Raw genomic sequence first — 21,050 nt, 5'->3', positions numbered from 1 at the left:
CAGATTCGATTCTTAGGCGAGGAAGCTATCGAAGTATGTTACATCAGATCAGGATTAGACGAGTTCTGGTAAGAAGTCCAACGATACTAGATTGAAATCCAGCCACCCTCGCCCCCTGAAAACTAGCTAGTTCTGTGATTATAAATATTTTTGATTGTTGATATTCAAACAGGCCGTAAATTACAACAAGTAGTTGCGTATTTTGTTGATGGAACGTTCCTATGCAGTCCATCGCCTATGTTTTAAATGATAAACTGAGCAGCGCACAGTTTGTATGCCTGTCACCCATACACGACCCTGGTAGGCGTCGAACTCACAACGGTGAGGGGCAAGTGATTCTCGGTCGGAGACTTTAACCATTTTTTCTTTCCACACAAATAGGCATCGGTAGTGGTAATCCCTGAAGCTTGGATCAATTCCATCTAACTGCGGTCAAAAAAAAACGTGCAGTATGGACGCATGCACGGACGGGTGCCATCTCTCCTCCGATGTCTATGGATGAAGATAATTATGTTGTGCAAGTGTACCTTAGATAGGTTAGGTCAAGGTTTGGATTGGGGGGGGGGGTCCTTATTCTATAGGGGGTCACATTTCTACGTGAGGGGTCATTTTTCTACGTGTGAGGAGTCATAATATAATGACCCCCCAGTCATAATATAATGACCCCCCGGTCAATATTTTATATAAAATAATGACCGGGGGTCATTATTTTATATAAAATAATGACCGGGGGGTCATTATTCTATGGGGGTCACTTTACAACGTTACACCGGCTTTGTCCAGAACACTGCAGCCTGAATATCGTGAGCAGGCTTAGTCCAGAACACTGCAGCCTGAATATCGTGAGCAGGCTTTGTCCAGAACACTGCAGCCTGAATATCGTAAGCCGGCTTTGTCCAGAACACTGCAGCCTGAATATCGTGAGCCGGCTTTGTCCAGAACACTGCAGCCTGAATATCGTGAGCCGGCTTTGTCCAGAACACTGCAGCCTGAATATCGTGAGCCGGCTTTGTCCAGAACACTGCAGCCTGAATATCGTGAGCAGGCTTTGTCCAGAACACTGCAGCCTGAATATCGTGAGCAGGCTTAGTCCAGAACACTGCAGCCTGAATATCGTGAGCAGACTTAGTCCAGAACACTGCAACCTGAATATCGTGAGCAGGCTTAGTCCAGAACACTGCAGCCTGAATATCGTGAGCAGGCTAAGTCCAGAACACTGCAGCCTGGATATCGTGAGCAGGCTTTGTCCAGAACACTGCAACCTGAATATCGTGTTATCCAGAACACTGCAACCTGAATATCGTGAGCAAGCTTAGCAGAATTGTGCAAATGCTTTGACATTTCAAGGAAGGGGGGGGGGGGGGGTCCGTAACCGTTTACAGCTGGAAATACTAAAATGATTTGAAATAAAAGTAATTGATAATAAATATAATACTAGTAACACATGTACAATGTGTATATTAGACAACCTGATGATCATAAGCTGTTGATCATGAACATTGGGAGAACAGTTTAAGGGTGTATTTACGGTATTTGATGCCGCAGTAAATGCCTGAAATAACCCAGCAAGCATTTTGTATCGGCCCGACATCGGCATTTACATCGGGCCGATGGCGGATGTGCAACACGGCTCGACATCGGGCCGATGTCGGCATATTGTAAGTAACCGACATTTAGCCAGCATGATGCCGAGATCCTATTTCGTCCCTATTCTCATACAGCTGGATTGTCATGCTCAATGACAACAGAACATGATAGTTAAACACACGATTTTGTCTTGGTTTGTCTTCAGAGAGAAACATATATTAATGCGGTGAAAACCTACCATACAGGCATATTATATACTCACAAATTCCTACATAAGAAAATAAACTGTTTGATCTTACAAATTTTTATTATCATTGCTTTAAATATTCAAACAATAGGGTTATCACAGAATGTGGATAAAGCCCCTGAGCAGTTTTATCAAAATGTACAAGTTATGATACACAGACATGCCATAATACACACAGACTGTCACTGTAAAAATAAACAAACAAAATAAGTCTTGAAATAATAGTTATTTCATTGAACACTACTTAAGGTAAAGCTCCTGCACTAAACATTAAGGGTTTTTAACATAATATTGTTTTGTTTTTTCATCCCGGTGTTCCAAGGATTTCCCTTCCACCATCACTTTCCGATGCTGTTCTCATTCAGGCGGCATATGTCTCTCGTACCTCTCCCGTGAGAAACGACGGAATTTCACGACAGCCTCTGGAATAAGTGCTTGCACTATTTATACAGAGGTAGTGATAAAAATTTTTTCAGGATATGGGTATTTACAAAATGCATTTACAAAGAATTGGGTATTCTTAATTTTTAATTGGGTTTTTGTTAAATGTGAATTATTTTTTCTTTTGTTTGTATAAAATTTGCCTTCATCCCTTGTATATTTCTGGGCGATCATATACTTGAACTATGCTTGAAAACAAAGATTTAGAACGGTATATACCTGTAGATACACATGTATGGTGCAACTGTTAGGGGATCTTGTAGCTAATGTTGTGATACTTGCAGAGCAGTCCTGACATTGCCACTGTCACATTTAAAGGCTTTCGTGGTGTTGTCACTGACATTTTTTCATCATCATCTGATTAAAACACTATTCCCCTGAAAATGCATCACATTTTGTGACAGTAACAAATGCATTACTCGGTTATCCTGATAATTTCTCCCCTTTAGGTAAATTTAAAGGTTGTCATAGTCAACTTGCTTTTTTAAAGTGTGAAATAGCCTAAATCACCTACTTTTTATCAATACTTTCCTTCTTAATTCATGAAGAGAATGATGTATCATAAATTAATTTGCTTCACAAACATAACATAAATGCAGACACGCCATCCTGACAGACTGAAGGTTACTAACATAGTATGAAAAAGTTCAATATAAATGGTTACATGGCGACGTAAAGATACACCTCCCCTATGATCGCCTTTATTCCTCTTTTTCAGAATCTCAGTTTGCAGTTGTCCGCTCTCTGCAACTTCGATATTTCCACATTATACGGTACTGTAAAATAAAATGTGTGCCAATTATGATTCATAATTGATAACAAAATGTTATTTTTAAATTTGTCTACAATAGAAGCAGATAAACTAATCGTTCAAACCCAACCCAAACATCAATGCAATACTTTGCTTCTGTGTGCACATGCTTTCGCATGCTACCTTAATGTTGATTTTAATCAAATTGATAAAACAACAAAGAGAACTAGTCACGAAAATATATTACACGAATTTCTTTTCAACATATTTACTCGAAATAAAACTAAATATATAAACAATAGTACTATAATGATGCCTTATATTCACGCGCCCAACAACGATGCAAACAGTATTTACCATTTTTAAAAACCAAAAATATAATTTGACTTTCAACTTCTCTTTGAAATGGCACGAATACCGCAATGAATATTAAACTAAATAATTTCGTAGATAATATTCAAATAAACATGAACTGAATCTTTTAAATACAGATTTAATTAAAAATTACCATATAAACTTAAATTGTTTTATTATTTGATGATAATGAATTAAAATATTTATTAATCGCAAGGGGAATGAACTCCCAGTGAAAGTTGCAACAAATGCATTGCTCTCCCTTGAAACAATACTACGTATACATCGGGCCAATATCGGCCCGATATTGGCATATTTATAAAACGTTTTTTGTCCATAAAAAATTAAAGCTATTGTTTATGTAATTATTTTTAAACATTCAAATCTAAATTGTATAGTATTATTACGCATACAATGTTTCAGTCAATATGCCCATATCAGCCCGATGTCGGGCCGATAACGGCAAGCACTGGCCGAAATGCCGATATTCAGCCGATATCGGCCCGATATGGTAATGTTTGCTGGGAATTAACTGCCATAAATCAGTGAAAATATATGCTTTCGAAATAATGTAAATATTATTCAAAGCATAACTGTTCTTGCAAAATTGCTTTGAATATAGCTTAATTATAACGTATTTGTGTCTAGAATGTGGTATACATTCATATACAATAATATAAGTATGATGAGTTCACGGAAATCGTAGAACAAAACTAGGTGCAAATTCAATTAACACTCAATGTATCGCAAAGTGCTGAATAAATAATATATCTTTCGAAAGTAATCAATACGCCTAGAAGATACCCTTTTCTTCCACCTCAGATTATAAGTATCTTCCATGGCCGAGAGTGTAAGATAGGTTCATTCCGACCCGAGCGTAGGGTGTTTTGCGGAAACGAGGTTATCGTTCTTCAATTTTGCAAGCAAATCCTTATTCGCCACCTCTCGAACACCATTTTGCCATGAGTACATACTGCAATTAAATCATAATATAAAAGAAAATTCTATGAAAAATCTTTCTTTTGTTGATCACCTTCAAAAAATCAAAGTCTTAAAACCTATTGTGCAAATATTAAGAAGTTTTTTTTACAACAAAAGTATGCTATATGGATACAGTGAACGACCATTTGTATGTATGTTGACAAAAATCTGACATGACGGTTTGAAATTCTGCAATTATTTGGGGGGTTTTGATTGCCATCTTTTGACATAAAAACATTTCTACATTTCTTTCCCCTTTCCCACACGCACCTAGCCTCCCGTCTAAAAACGACCATACATTATAAATACTATATGTGTGCTTTTACTTTGTATGACAGACATTAGAATACTGGGTAAAATTATCGGTTTGCCTTTATAAGCTTTGTTAAATTTTATAGCGTCTCTTTGAACCGCTGGCGCTTTCACGTCACAAACTGGACATATGACCTTCTATAAGATGACATTTTAAATGTAAAGTCGGCGAAGATTGCACAAGTGTCCCATAACAACCAGAGGCATATTCTATAAGAGCATGAAGGCCAATTCTCACACAGAGTCCCGGCTTTGTCATGTTTTAACCCCTTAAACACATAAGCGTTACTTCTGTTTACCAATATAGTTCTTTAAAAAAACACACAACAATTCTAACTCTAGTTGTTTTCCTATAAGCTTTAAGCTTGAAGATAAAACACACTCTAGTCGATATACATGTTTTTTTAAATATTTAGTCTTATTTTAAATACATGTGTATAATAGTATGCATTGTCCACATTGCCCATAGAATAGTTTGTAAATAGATCTTGAATCCTGTATGTGACGATAAATGTTTTTCAAATTTATTAAGTACAAAAGTGTGGTAACTGATAATGATAGTGTTAGGGGAAGGTAATCCATACTAAAAATACTACTTCAGATTGAAACCTTAAAGTATAGTTGTGTGTAACCTTTTTTCTTTTTGGCAGTAAGAAAGCTCCTGTCAACTGAAATCAGGTATTTAAATTACTTTTTTGAAGAAATAGCTTGTGAATTTGCAAAATGGATATGGTTATTGATAAGAATTAAGGTATTTATTGGCAGTCTTAAGTAACAGAATACAAATGAAGAACATTTCATTTCATAGACAGTTTTTACATGTTTACGAATTTTGTTATGAATGACGTTCCAGGCTAACCATCATAAAAAAGAAGAAGCCTGGACGGCATTTTAGAATGACTATTGAACTTGAATGACAGGAATTTTAGTTTTTATGATTATTCACAATAATGGGCATTCAGGGAAACTTATACTGAATGTATACACGCAGGACCGATTCGGACATAAGTAGCAACAATCAGTGATTTTTAAAAAAAATCAAATCCAGCTTAAACCTTACTGTTTCAGATAGATATAACCATACTTATAACAAAAATGTATACTTTTATTATGATATGTCAAAGCACATAGAATTTAACAACTCCAGATTATGCAAAAAATCAACATTCGGAAAGTCACTTTTTTCACTTTTCACAAAAAGCTGACCCAAGTTTTTTATTCCACTCTAGAATGTTTTTCCAGTGCACAATTCACTCCTGACTGCTTCTATAACCATCACTGACCTATCCTGTATCTTGTATTGGACCAAGCAACTTCTTAGTATGCTGCTAAGATGAATCGAAGTGCGCCGCGCCAAGACAGAAATACCTGAAAATAGGCAAAACATACATATAAGACATTAATATGGGGAAAAATGTTTATCACATTATATTTTACATTACTTTTATATAAATACATATTTAACTGACCTATCCCGTATCTTGTAATGGACCAGGCAACTTCTTAGTATGCTGCTAAGATGAATCGAAGTGCGCCGCGCCAAGACAGAAATACCTGAAAATAGGCAAAACATTCATATAAGACATTTATATGGGAAAAAATGTTCATCACATTATATTTTACACTAGTTTTATAAAAATACATATTAAACAGGTTAGTTTCTCAATTATGAAATGATAATGCACTGCAAGAATGATATAATGTCAGGTTAGAAGCTATAAAGTTACCCCATAAACCAACTGTTAATATAATTCTGAACATAAACTGAAGAGTTGTTAGCATGTGTTATTATTTTACATTATCTACAGAAAATAAACCGAAATAGCAAGCATTATTAGCTTTAGAACCAAAGAATGGAATGTGATATTTGTCATTTAGTATGTAAAAAAACTGCCTTATGTTTTATTCAAAAATAATTAACTTTTCTTAACTAAAACTCGGAAACTAATCTACTGTTCTAGGCAAGCAACATTTGTTAACATTATAAAGCATCTAAACTTAACAACATGCTACATGCTTTTAGTATTAACTTAACAATGAAACATGAATGCTTTTAGTATTAACTTAACAATGAAACATGAGTGCCTTTTAATAGTATTAACTTAACAATGAAACATGATTGATGAGGGATGAGATAAGAGTGTTAAACTGGCACCTGAAAATAATAAATGTTAATGGAAAGTTAACACTCTCCCTCAGACTTTCAACTGGAACATGTGCACTGTTAAATGTGTCTTACATGTAAATAATGTGGATTATGCCAACACCAGTTTCTATGTCAATATCTGAAAAGCTCAAATAATCTTCATTGAACTTTAAATACTGCTTAAGCTGATCTTTTATAAATAGCACAACTATTCTACCACAAGCTGCAAATCACCTTGTTTGTAATCCTGACATAAGTTATATGCATAAATAGCATCATCATTGTCATATTTAACATTATACCATTCTCCAAAGCTGGGAACCACTGATATAACAAATCCTTTATATTCTTTGCCATCAAAGTTGAACCAGCCCGAGGCGGACACACTCTGTCACGGAGTCAGTGAGTTTCTTCTGAAAATGAATAAAATACAAATGCACTAATTTTTTAAACAAAACCATTTGTTAACTCAGTTATACACATTACTTTCAGGTTTGACACTGGAACCAATATTTGTGCATGATAAATGAGAAGAAAGCCTTGCCTTAAATTAGTTTTGCTTTTTTTAGATTATATATTTAACATCGATTGCAAAACAAATGTATGAAAAGTACGACGATTTTGAGTACGAAAAGGATATCACAAAAATGCATCAATTTATCAGACAAACAAATAAGATTCAATAAATGCATACATGCAATAACTCAATATAACCAACCTGCACCAAACGGCAATATTGCCATCTACCAGATACAAATCGCTGTTGCAATTACGAATTAATACGCATTAATTTTTGTTTGCAATTGTTCCGGAAACGTCCACATTAGCAAGTGCTCGATTGGCAGGGGAGGTAATTTTATCCATTCTTAACTCCCCTCGCGGTCGCGCACCAATATTGAAAATAACCTTAATTCACATATATTACGGTTAAATACGGTGTAAATGTTACCCATTTTATTTAGAATGATGATCATACTTCATTAAAACCACAGAAAGATCCGCGTATATGGCCGTTTTCAACAAAATCGCGATTTGTTTAGTTTTCAAACCTTATTCTCCCTACTAAAAATCAGCATTTATATAATATGTAGGTCATATACGCCATATTTGGACTTAATCCCACCCATTTATGCTAATATTTCATTTGGTTAACCTTTCTTTTCTTCGCATTGACGCGTATAAAATATGCTAAATTTCCGGGTCAGGTTTTAGCGAAAACACCGATTGCGCAATAATTGGCTTTGCACATGCGCGGTTGACGCTAACATAAGGCCCCTGATTGACTTAGGAACTTATGCACCAGTCAGTTGTAACCACGGCTCGCCCAGGTCCGGGGCTATACCAGGGTTAGCCGTGGAAATGGGCCATGTTTTTACCTTTCAGACGGCCCCGCAGTGCCGGGTGAATGCAGTGGTTTTGTCTTCGCGCAAAGTATAAGACTGGATTGGGCCAAACCTAAGGTCCCTTGGGTGCGGGGGCATTTGGCGGGGATTTCACCATCAGCTCATCCCAGCAGGATGGGGATTTTAGCTGGGCTTGGCTGGACCGAAAGTCAAAGACCCCGCTATTCCCCGGACCTGGGATGGCCGTGGTTACAATTGACTGGTGCGTTACGTTAAAGTTTTAGGGCATGTTTTTAATAAAAAAAATCTAGACTCTTCATTCAATTAAATGAATACTTCTCACAATTAATGACGACCATCTTACAATAAGGTTACATAACTCCATGTAAACCCTAAATACCAATTATGGCCCTTGATTTACTTCATTTTCTTAATTTTTTTTTGATTTCTTTTGACAAACACATCTTTATACTCTTAACCAGATTTTCACAAAGGGAAAAACAAGTTATTAGAATGACTTGTGTCATTGTTTGGGCGGGTTGGTGGGAGGGCAGCGTCACAGTCACCTTATGTATCGAATAATTATGCCCCCCTTTTGAAGAAGAGGGGTATATGTATTGCTTTGCACAGGCATGTCGGTCGGTCGGTCGGTCCGTCCGTTGGTAGACCAAAGCTTGTCCGAGTGATAACTCAACAATTCCTGGACGTATGGTCATCAAACTTAACATGAAGGTTGGGCCTGACCACTAGATGACCTCTATTGATTTTAGGGTTAATGGTAAAAGAATTTTAAAGCTTGTGCGAGTGATAACTCAACAATGCCTAGACCTATGGTCATTAAACTTCATATAGAACTTTGGCTTGACCAGAAGGTGACCCTTATTGATTTTAGGAGTCATCGGGTCAAAGGTCAAGTTCACAGTGACCTTGAGTGCGAAAATGTTTCGAGTGATAACTCGACAATGCCTGCACCCATGGGCCTTAAACATTTGTTGGAGTTGCATCTGACCTGTAGTTGACCCCTTATGATTTTAGGGGTCAAAGGTCAAGGTCACAGTGACTTGAGCGAAAAAAGCTTGTCTGTGTGATAACTTGTCAATGCCTGCACCCATGGCCCTCAAACTTGACATTTAGATTTTTGGTGACCAGCTGATGACTCCTGGATTTTGAGGTCATAGAGTCAAAGGTCATGGTCATAACACACTCTATCTTCACACTTTGAATGATCATAATCTTAAAACTGCCTTAACGGCATCCAATGTCAGTGACAAATCAGCTGTCATTTTGGTCCATGCATATTTCATTCAATTGTCCATATAATCCTGACAACATGGCACTCAGGGGGGGCATAATGTTTGACAAACATCTCTTGTTTTAGCTAGGTTTGACATCTAGTGACCAAACTTGGTATATAGGAAGAGGTTATGTAGACCTTTCATGGGATTGCGTTTGAGGCCCATAAGATCAAGGTCAAGGTCAACGCTACTATTAATAGAAAAATGGTTGGTATTGAATAACTTAAGTAAGGGTCGACATAAATAATCGCGAGCAAACTTGGTATAAATAAAGAGTTTATAGAGACCTTTCATGAGATTGTGTTTTGGGCTCCGAAAGTTATGGTCACTGTTTACTTTTTAATTTGATTTATATTGCTTTTGACAGACACATACATCATTATTGTGTTCACTTCTAAGTCAAAGCGGCGTAGTCGAGCACGCTGTCTTACGACAGCCCTTGTTTAAGAAAGACGAGAGCCAAACTAGTAGGTTTCCTCTGATACCATAGTTTTCTCATTTCTGTAGTCATTTTTATGTTTCTCTGCAACTGTAAGCTCTCAATTCTCAACTCACAACTGTTAAATAATAAGTATTATTTCAATTACATTCACAACGGTGAACCAGTAATGAATTCTTTTAAAATACACAAACATATATTAACCCAGCCAATAATACTGTTTGTTATAAAAATATCTGTGTGTGATATTGACGAAACAGGAACCCAACTCATATTATTGTAAAAGGCTTCTTATGGGGTACATACTTACATACAAACATACTTAACAAAACAACAATGAACTGGTGACCTGGAAACAAAACCATATAGTTTTAAATGGTTACATATTGGAAAAAGTATTTAACAAGAGCCCTTTTTTTATTATACTAATGCAGACTACTACAGTGTGTGTATACCACGTGATAAATTGCGTCATAAATGCTACGTCGGAAGGCAATATTTTTTTTCGAATGAAGACTTAAAAGACTTTAAACAAAGATAACTTCGCTATTTCTTCACCATTTTAAATGTAACATAGCGCAGTCTACGCTGCTTACGGAGCACCGCCTTTGGTCTTTAACCAGCGTTTGATTGAGAGTTTAGTTTCTTAAAACACTTCAACAAACCTTTTCTCAATATGGCCATCTGATGGAGCACTGTCAAAACATTATTTTGGAAACAGGTTCGTCGAAGTGTTTGATGAAACTAATCACCTTATCAAACTCCGGTAATAAAACGAAGGCTGGTCTCTTCAAGCGGCATGTACTGCCCTTTGTTTCATTTAAAATGGTGCAGCAAAATAAAAGTTATCTTTGATTTAAGTCTTCATAAATTAAGCAAAATTTTGCCTTCCGACGTAGCATATACGACGTAATTTATCACGTGGTATACACACACTGTATTACAAAAAGTAAGACAGATAAGAGCACTGTATACAATGATAATATCAACTAGTTTTCCCAGCTGTCCACACGTGCATGGTTCTACTAGTTGACAAAACCACTGTAAAATGGTTAGAGTATAAATTTAGTCTAATAAAAGTATACTTTATAAACGGCAAAGAGAAATGTTAGTACCATTATGTTAAAGGAAATTATTATTTATAGTATGATATAATAATGTGTAGTTGGTGAAAAAAGTTTTTATTTTTATTTTGTATTTTCTTTAGTTTGCTAGAAAAAATATTTGGAAAGTATTGCTAGGAGGTATTGAATAAATCACGTAATTTAAATACTACTAGATTTTGCTGACATTATCCAGGGCTTTTTCTATAGTACCCACGGGTCCGACTATCGGACCCATTCCCAAAGCAAAATATAAGGTATTTTTCCCAATCTTCAGAAAAAAATCCCAATCAAAAAAAAAAAATCCAAATAATTTTTTTATTTTTTTTTTTTATTTTTTTTAGAAAGTCTTTTTATCTGTATTGTTTCATTTGCAACATCCTAATAAATCATGTGATGTCAAGTTTTTTTGATAATTGATTTCAGAAATCATTGATTTTCATCACATTCAGAGATCAGTATGAATTATTATCTGTCATGATTTATTGCTATAGATATTTACACCCCAAGGATTGATATTTCAGCCATTTTGGGTCTTTTTAAAGGGTAAATAAACTAATATTAAATCATTTCCTAATTCGCAGGAGACTAGACAGCTTTTTCTCTGAACTGTAAAATTTCCCAATTTCGGCATTTTCACGACGCAAAATTTCCCAAAATGACCAGGGTCTTTTTCCCAAAATGGGCAGAAAAAGCCCTGTTATCAGAAACAGTAGCGTACAAAGACATGGTTGCTCCTATGATTGGGTCAATCCTTACCTACAGGTAACCATCTAAATCTCTGCCCGGCCACTGTCCTGACGATATCAGCACTTACCATTGTGTAAGAATATTAATTGAATACCAGATTGTATCACCTTGATAAAAACTTTCTCACAAAAAGCCACAATTATTTGTGTGTGTTTGATAGATGTTAATGATGTATAAATTTCAAACAATCAAAAATAAACAAACTTTATTTGATAAATAAATGTTCATATTTAAAATGCCCTCTGAAATATTTTCTAGTATTTGAATACCTGCTCCAATTTCTCAAAAATTCATAAAGCAACTGTGCACCAGATGATCAATTTGCAAGAAAAAAAGAAAATTGTTGAAAACTGTCATAAACTTGGTATTAATGTGTACAATGTATTGAAACTTACTAACTGAAGTACCACATAGTTTAAAAATTATTTAAGTTTAGCAGTTATTTCATATGTTTCCATTAAAAAAGATTACTGGGTATGTTTACCTAGTAGAATTCATTCCTTATGCGTGATTGGCTAGTCGGTGTTATCATGTGATATTACCGAGTTAGGTAATTATGTCACCCGATTAGAGTAAGCCGTCGTAGCTCAGTGGATACGATGCTGGACTGCAATTTTGGCGACACGTGTTCGAACCCGGTCTCCAACACAATTTTTTTTTACTTTTTGGTACTTTTTTTTACATTTTGGTACTTTTTTTACAATTATGAAATCAAAGCATAACACATTCTATTAAATAATTGTCCTGAGATTCGCTACAGAAAAAAAACTTTTTTTGGGTGCCAATCTGGTGTACAGTCCCTTTAAGCATAACTGACTAAAGTATCATTTTTCATTTAGCAAAATTACCATACTTACTTAAATATGATTTGATAAAACAAGAAGTAGTTTATCTTATTGAACTCAAATATTATTTCCTTTACAAGCCTCAATACTGCTTAAAAAGAGAATATTATACGATTTATAATGAATGAAATATAGTGTGCTGAGCTTGATCCTGTTATAAGGGACTTAGATGTTTCGTGAAACTTGGGCCATATCTTGTCCAGTGTGTGTAAGCCATCCCACTGAAAACAAAACTCCTCTTCCGTAAAGACAAAGCAGAAAGAGCTATTCTCATATTTAGTTGTTCTTACTGATGACACCACTACAGAGTTTTCATATCTGGGATTGAAATTACATGTCTTAAATGCTACAAGGTTTTGAACATAATCAGGTGAGAAACAGTACAGACATTTGTAAGTTTCAAAAGCGATGTATCTTACCCTCCTCAGATGTAATGTTGGAAATTGAACTCAGTGAAGAAGTTTTATTATAAGTTGAGGTGTAATCAGGTGTAATCATTAAAAACAAATTTTAAAGCTCTGTATTGAATCTTTCTTTATTTTTCTGTTTATTTTCTGTTGGTCTTTCTACAAAAATGCCAAACAACAGGACAGTAATTGAAATAAGACCTGATAAAAGATTTAAAGATAATAAGCTTGATTGTCAAAAAATTGTTTAGAAGGTTATTCAGTTGGTTAGCTGCTTTTTTGCACATTTTAGAAAACTGGGCACCAAAATTTAATAGAATATCTACCTCATTACCTAAGTATATTGAATTGCTTTATTTCTTTAACAGACTTGGAGCCAACTAAAATTGTTTAAAATTTGTGAGTGTAAGTCTGCATTTAATTGGAAGTGTAACGTGCGGATCAAACAAACACCAACAGATCCCTTCAGAGAAAAGCATGCTTGACCCTGAAGGGGTTCACTGGTCTTTATATACACTAAATTCTCTATTCACACAGAACCCGGACTTTGCTATGTTGCATATTACTAACCAAGTTAACATCTGTTATGAACGTACTTCCGTTTATAACGGAATGTTTTTATGAACGCACATCCGCGGCCTACAGCGGACCGTTACACTATGAACTCACATTCACCGCCTACAGTGGACCATTACATTACTTTCCCCTCCGAGAAGACTTGTCCCGAGTCTTGGTCTGGGAATCTTATGGGTAAGGCAACTCCGACTTGGCAGTTATCAACATCCCACCGTTGCCACCATTTGTAACGTGCGAGCCAAACAAGGCCAACAGATCCCTTCAGAGAAAAGCATGCTTCACCCTGAATGGGTCCACTGGTCTTTATATACACTAAATTCTCTATTCACAGAGAACCCGGACTTTGCTAATTTGCATATTACCAACCAAGTTAATGAACATACTTCCGTTTATAACGGAATGTTATTATGAACGCACATCCGCGGCCTACAGCGGACCGTTACACTATGAGCGCACATTCACCGCCTACAGCGGACCATTACAGAAGTAAACCAGACCCATGTCCCTACCTTCAAGGTCACAGCAACCATCTGAACTTAGTATGTTTTGCTATATAAGCCTTACTGATAATAGTTCTTGTCCGGTCCATATCTTTCTCATTCATGGTCGGATTAAAAAAAATTGTACAAAAGTGACCATAGTATGAGGATGTGTTACCCTTAAAATTGGTGTCCCTACCTTCGAGTTTAAGGTCAAAGGAACCTTCTGAACTTAATATGTTTTGCTATATAAGCCAAACAGATAATAATCCAGTTCATATCTTTGTTATACATTGTTGGATTTATTTGGCAGAAGAGACCACCAAAGTATGAGGACAAGTCACGTTCAAGAATCATGTCCCTATCTCCGAGGTCAAGGTCACAGCAACCTTCTGAACTTAGTATGTTTTGCTATATATATAAGCCTTACTGATAATAGTTCTTGTCCGGTCCATATCTTTCTCATTCATGGTCGGATTTAAAAAAAATTGTACAAAAGTGACCATAGTATGAGGATGTGTTACCCTTAAGATTGGTGTCCCTACCTTTGAGTTCAAGGTCACAGGAACCTTCTGAACTTAATATGTTTTGCTATACAAGCCAAACAGATAATAATCCAGTTCATATCTTTGTTATACATTGTTGGATTTATTTGGCAGAAGAGACCACCAAAGTATGAGGACAAGCCACGTTCAAGAATCATGTCCCTATCTCCGAGGTCAAGGTCACAGCAACCTTCTGAACTTAGTATGTTTTGCTACATAAGTCTTACCTGTGTTTGTGTCACATAACTGTACCAATATTTTCCAATCTTCCTCATGTCTCTGCATTATTGACAATTCTATGGTTGTTTACCTTCAGTAAAGCATGTTCTGCTTTATTTCTTAAATTGTTCTATGCTTGCTTGTGAACACAATAGATCTTCCATTTATTAACTGATGTTTAATTTACTTATACAGTTGGTAAATATTGACTTAATCATGGTTCCTTTTGAAAAACAGCCAGATCCCCCCCCCCATGCATGACTGGGTTATAGCCCTTTGAAATTGATCAAATTGAAAATCACCATAAAAGCCAAGCCAGTAGAGCATAGGCCCTGGTGAGTGCTTTGTTTTTATGCATAAATACAGTACACTCAATGAGTAAGACCCTCTTTCCATACATAAGAACAAAAACAAGTAACTTATGAACAAGAAATAATTATTTCTGGCTTCTCTCATTAGATGCGGAGTTCTGCCGCGGGGTCAATAAATCGGACGATTTCCAAAGTTACCATTTATATTAAACTCTGCTGTAAACAAGGGTTGTGGATGAACTTTGTGGGTTTTCAGCAAGGGAAACAGTTTAACCCTCGGAGGAAACCTGAGATCATTAGCTTTATCCTTGATGGTGAGCAAGAAAAGTGGGTCTAACTCCTTAAGTTTACTGTACATGGGAAATTCAGTATTTTGTTGGGAAATCTAATTCAAACATGCAAATAACTTATTCAATTTTATCTACAATATTTTTTTTTATTGATCAGCTTTATCAGATCAGATCAAATATTATATACATCATGATCGATATATATTCCACATTTTGATGAATTTGATACAATATGAATGCAGTTTTTTTTTTCGGCAATATTTATAGCCGTATTCGGTCATGTTCCCAATGGCAAAAAGTATCTTTTTTTCCCAATTTCCAAATATAAATTCCCAATCTGGTGTTCTTACATTTCAAAAGAAAATAAGAAAAACAGACGATGAAAATATAAACAAAACAGTTCTTCCCCTAAATGCAAGCGTCTATTCACAGAGACATACAATGATGTAATATCCGCGTCATGGTGAAAGGTGGATTTTCATTGGTTGAACTATATTTTTTATCCAATCAGAGAGCATGTAACATAGTAAGAGTTTTACACATTGTGGTCACTAAAAACATGTGTCAATGTCAACAAAGGGATTAGTAATTTAAAGTTGACAGTAAATTATTCGGTGCAGAAGGGGATTAAAATAACTAATAGACAATGCTGTTCTTTGTCATGCCTCACCAACATGTTTAAATATATGACGTTCATTGCCAATATCGAAAAATTACAGAACAGAGAAGTGAAACTGAAAGTAGACAACTGGGTGAAATGACCAAGTATTTATTTATTATAATGATGGTGTATTTACTTTTTGATGAATGCTGAAGGAAACATGTTGATGAAATTTTACAAAATTCATTCATTTGTTTTTTGATCAATTGCAAACAAGTCTGACTATTTGGAAATTGGAAGATATCAAAAATATTGATATATTCGTTACATTCTCTCTATGAGTCTGAAAGTCATTTTTTGCTCGACTATTTGAAGAATAGGTGGGCTATACTACCCGCCCGGCGTCGGCGTCCGGTTAAAGTTTTAAGGCAAATTGGGATTTTCACTTATAAGTCCAATACCCTTCATTCAATTGACTTAATACTTCACACAGTTGTTCAGGGCCACCACATGATGAGGTTAGATAACTCCATATTATTCTTTACACAGATTATGGCCCATGATTGACTATGGATCTTAGGTTAAAGTTTTAGGGCAGGTTGGGATATTTATTAATAACTTCTATACCCTTTGTTCAATTGACTTAATACTTCACACAGTTGTTCAGGACCATCACACAATGAGGTTACATAACCCCGTATTATCCTTAATACAATTTATGGCCCCTGATTGACTTAGGTTAAAGTTTTAGGGCAGGTTAAAGTTTTAGGGCAAGTTGGGATTTTCACTTAAAACTCCAATACCATTCATTCAATTGACTTAATACTTCACACAGTTGTTCAGAGCCATCACATAATGAGGTTAGATAACTCCATATTATCTTTTATACAAATTATGGCCCCTGATTGACTATGGAACTTAGGTTAAAGTTTTAGGGCAGGTTGGGATATTTATTAATTACTTCTATACCCTTCATTCAATTGACTTAATACTTCACACAATTGTTCAGGACCGTTACCCAATGAGGTTACATAACTCCATATCCTTAATACAAGTTATGGCCCCTGATTGACTTAGGTTAAAGTTTTAGGCAAGTAAAAGTTAATGGCAAGTTGGGATTTTAATAAAAAAAACTTCTATACCGTTCATTCAATGCACTTAATAAAATTCAAAATTATTTACGACCATCTTTCAACAAGAAACATAACTCCATTTTAACCCTAAATACAAATTATGGCCCTTGAATTTATTTTTTTCTTTATTTCTTTTGAAAGGCATATTTGTATATTCTTAACCACATTTTCATAATGGGAAATCAAGTTATTTGAATGACTTGCATCATTGTTCGGGCGGGCTGGTGGGAGGGCAGCATCAAAGTCACCTTATGTATCGAATAATTTTAGTTAGGTTTGACCAAAGAGACCAAACTTGGTAATATTACACCGTTATTGTTTTCACTTCTAAGTCAAAGCGGCGTAGTCGAGCGCGCTGTCTTACAACGGCTCTTGTTTTTATTAGACAACAGATTTTGTATCCCATTTAAGAGGAAGGCAAGCCCATTAAATTGTCTCTGAAATTTTTAAGAACTTGTTAATCAAACAATTGACTATTTCAAAGAGTTAAAGCAAGGCATTAAACAATGGAAGGTGTTAACGGATTCTGTGATGACTCAACAATGCCTGCACCCATGGCCCTCATACTTGACTTGGAGGTTGGGCCTGACCAGTAAATGACCCCTATTGTTTTGGGGGTCACGGGCCAAAGGTCAAGGTCACAGTGACCTTGAATGGTAAAAGGTTGTCCGTGTGATAACTCGACGACGCCTGCACCCATGGCCCTCAAACTTGACTTGGAGGTTTGGCCTGACCAGTAGATGACCCCTATTATTGGGGGGGTCATTGGGCCAAAGGTCAAGGTCACAGTGACCTTGAATGGTAAAAGGTTTTTTCGCGTGATAACTTGACGATGCCTGCACCCATGGCCCTCAAACTTGACTTGGAGGTTGGGCCTGACCAGTAGATTACCCCTATTGTTTTAGGGGGTCGTCAGGCCAAATGTCAAGGTCACAGTGACCTTGAATGGTAAAAGGTTGTGCGAGTGATAACTCGACAATGACTGCACACATGGCCCTCAAACTTGACTTGGAGGTTGGGCCTGACCAGTAGATGGCCCCTATAGCTTTTAGGGGTCATTGGGCCAAAGGTCAAGGTCACAGTGACCTTGAATGGTAAAAGTTTGTCCAAGTGATAACTCAACGATGCCTGCACCCATGGCCCTCAAACTTGACTCTGAGGTTGGGCCTGACCAGTAGATGACACTTATTGATTTTAGGGGTCAAAGGTCAAGGTCACAGTGACCTTGAAAGCAAATTCGACAATTCCTGAACCTATGGTCATCAAACTTGACATGGAGGTTGGGCCTGACCAGTAGATGACCCCTCTTGACTTTGGGGGTCATCAGGCCAAGGTCAAGGTCACAGTAACCTTTAACATAAAAAAATAACAAATCTTCTCCCAGTGATATCTCAACAATGCCTGAACCTATGATCATCAAACTTGACATGGAAGTTGGGCCTGACCAGTAGATCACCCTTATTGATTTAAGGAGTCATCGGGTCAAAGGTCAAGTTCACAGTGACCTTGAATGCGAAAATGTTTCGAGTGATAACTCGACAATGCCTAGACCTATATACATCAAACTTGATATGGAAGTTGGGCCTGACCAGTAGATGACCCCTATTGTTTTTTGGGGTGATCGGGTCAAAGGTCAAGGTCACAGTGACATTGAATGATAAAAGGTTGTCAGAGTGATAACTCGACAATGCCTGCACCCATGGCCCTCATACTTGACTTGGAGGTTGGGCCTGACCAGTAGATGATTTTAGGAGTCATCGAATCAAAGGTCAAGTTCACAGTGACCTTGAATGCGAAAATGTTTCGAGTGATAACTCGACAATGCCTGCACCCATGGCCCTCAAACTTGATTTGGAGTTGTGTCTGACCTGTAGATGACTCCTTATGATTTTAGGGGTCATCTGGTCAAAGGTCAAGGTCACTGTGACCTTGAACGAAAAAAGCTTGTCTGTGTGATAATTTGTCAATGCCTGCACCCATGGCCCTTAAACTTTTGGTTTTTGGTGAACAGCATGTATTTTTAGGTCATAGTCAAAGGTCATGGTCATAACACACTCTATCCTCACACTTGAATGGTCATAATCTTAAAACTGCCTTAACGGCATCCAATGTCAGTGACAAATCAGCTGTCATTTCGGTCCATGCATATTTCATTCAATTGTCCATATAATCCTGACAACATGGCGCTCAGGGGGGGGGGGCATAATGTTTGACAAACATCTATTGTTAAATATATGTACTAAAGCGTATTGATATACTTACAAGATTATGATATTATCCATGGTCTTGTGATCAAGTTTAAGTACTAATTAATATAGACATGTACTTCTACATAACATTAAACATTTACTACCAAAGTCAAGATAGTAAATGCAATGACGTTGTTCATTTTTCTAGGTGAGCTGTAATAAATCACTTTTTCAACGAAATTGAATTTATTACGGTATTACTTTTCTGACTTTGATCTGTATACAACAAAGAGGTTGAAAACCTGACATCCAGGTGTCGAAACTTTTGCACCTTTCATAATCATGGCTGTGGTTATGGTGCCATTGTCAAATAATTCAATGTTTTATCCATTTCATTGTGTGTATTATTTTTCTGCTATAAGCATTGAATTGTTTTATGCAATTAAGTATGGAATGGATATCAAATACCCGCAAAGTTGACATACTCGTCAGTGTAATCAAATAAGTACAGTACAAAGATAGTAATTAATTTGGGCCGAAAAAGAATATCAAAAGATATTTGAAGTATAAAATGCCTTGAAATCAAAATGAGAATTAGTTGTATTGACTGTGCTTTCCTAGTCTAGAGATGTATCTATCGCCAAATAAAGGTATTTTTCTTGCCATATTAGTAGTCGTGTAGAATTTATATTTTGGTTTAAGTTGCTTGAAAATATATACCCGTTAAGCATGTCATAAGAACAAGACTTGTGAATATATTAAGCCTTGAACGTAACCAGCTATGCTTGTAGATCTCAACCCTTTAGCACATAGACAAGTGGCCAGATTACACCTCTCAGTCAATAGCCAACTTACTGATAAGCAGTCCTTATTATGCCCCCAAAGGTGGGCATATTAAAATTGCACCATCCGTCTGTCCGTCCGGCCGGCCGGCCGGCCGGCTATATAACTTTCCCTCGTATGGACAGATTTTAAAATAACTTGCCACATGTGTTCCACATACCAAGACGACATGTGGCGTGCAAGACTCGTGTCCCTACCTCAAAGGTCAAGGTCACACTTAGTGTTTATTCACAATGGAGTGCTGCTTATAAGGACATAGAGTATAGGTTGTCGTGTCCGGGCTGTAACTTTCTCTTGTATGGACAGATTTTAAAATAACTTGCCACATGTGTTCCACATACCAAGACGACGTGTCGCGTGCAAGACCTGTGTCCCTACCTCAAAGGTCAAGGTCACACTTAGTGTTTATTCATAATGGAGTGCTGCATATAAGGACATAGAGTATAGGTTGTCATGTCCGGGCTGTAACTTTCCCTTGTATGGACAGATTTTATAATAACTTGCCACATGTGTTCCACATACCAAGACGACGTGTCGCGTGCAAGACCTGTGTCCCTACCTCAAAGGTCAAGGTCACACTTAGTGTTTATTCACAATGGAGTGCTGCATATAAGGACATAGAGTATAGGTTGTCGTGTCCGGGCTGTAACTTTCTCTTGTATGGACAGATTTTAAAATAACTTGCCACATGTGTTCCACATACCAAGACGACGTGTCACGTGCAAGACCCGTGTCCCTACCTCAAAGGTCAAGGTCACACTTAGTGTTTATTTACAATGGAGTGCTGCATATAAGGACATATAGTATAGGTTGTCATGTCCGGGCTGTAACTTTCCCTTGTATGGACAGATTTTAAAATAACT

General features: G+C 36.6%; 1 protein-coding gene and 2 long non-coding RNA genes across 6 annotated transcripts in view; 1 reads left to right on the top strand and 2 right to left on the bottom strand.

Annotated features, from left to right (window-relative positions):
- Positions 1–1,956: 1,956 nt before the first annotated feature.
- On the bottom strand, positions 1,957–14,959 carry LOC128208050 (uncharacterized). Its single transcript, XR_008256833.1, has 5 exons — positions 14,829–14,959; positions 4,185–4,353; positions 2,940–3,051; positions 2,495–2,652; positions 1,957–2,256 (listed from the first exon to the last, which is right to left on the bottom strand). It is a non-coding gene; the product is annotated as an uncharacterized LOC128208050 (long non-coding RNA).
- LOC128208048 (uncharacterized) overlaps positions 5,402–21,050 on the top strand; it is a 42,501-nt gene continuing 26,852 nt past the window's right edge. The window contains exon 1 of one of the 4 annotated variants that reach the window (XM_052911361.1): positions 5,402–5,424. Coding sequence is in view for 2 of the 4 variants with exons in the window: in XM_052911358.1 (XP_052767318.1) it covers positions 8,402–8,424 (23 nt within the window). In the remaining 2 variants the exon portion in view is untranslated. Of the gene's footprint in view, positions 5,425–8,386; positions 8,425–14,730; positions 14,804–16,041; positions 16,187–21,050 lie in introns of those variants that run through there. The other 3 variants (XM_052911358.1, XM_052911360.1, XM_052911359.1) reach the window with 3 other exon arrangements.
- Positions 5,687–8,091, bottom strand: LOC128208049 (uncharacterized). Its single transcript, XR_008256832.1, has 4 exons — positions 7,538–8,091; positions 7,122–7,232; positions 6,143–6,227; positions 5,687–6,041 (listed from the first exon to the last, which is right to left on the bottom strand). It is a non-coding gene; the product is annotated as an uncharacterized LOC128208049 (long non-coding RNA).

The sequence above is a fragment of the Mya arenaria genome, chromosome 11 (genome assembly GCF_026914265.1).
Source record: "Mya arenaria isolate MELC-2E11 chromosome 11, ASM2691426v1".
Taxonomy (NCBI): Eukaryota; Metazoa; Mollusca; class Bivalvia; order Myida; family Myidae; genus Mya; species Mya arenaria.
Note: the sequence above shows the minus strand (reverse complement) of the source record. Positions and strands in the feature narration are given on the sequence as shown.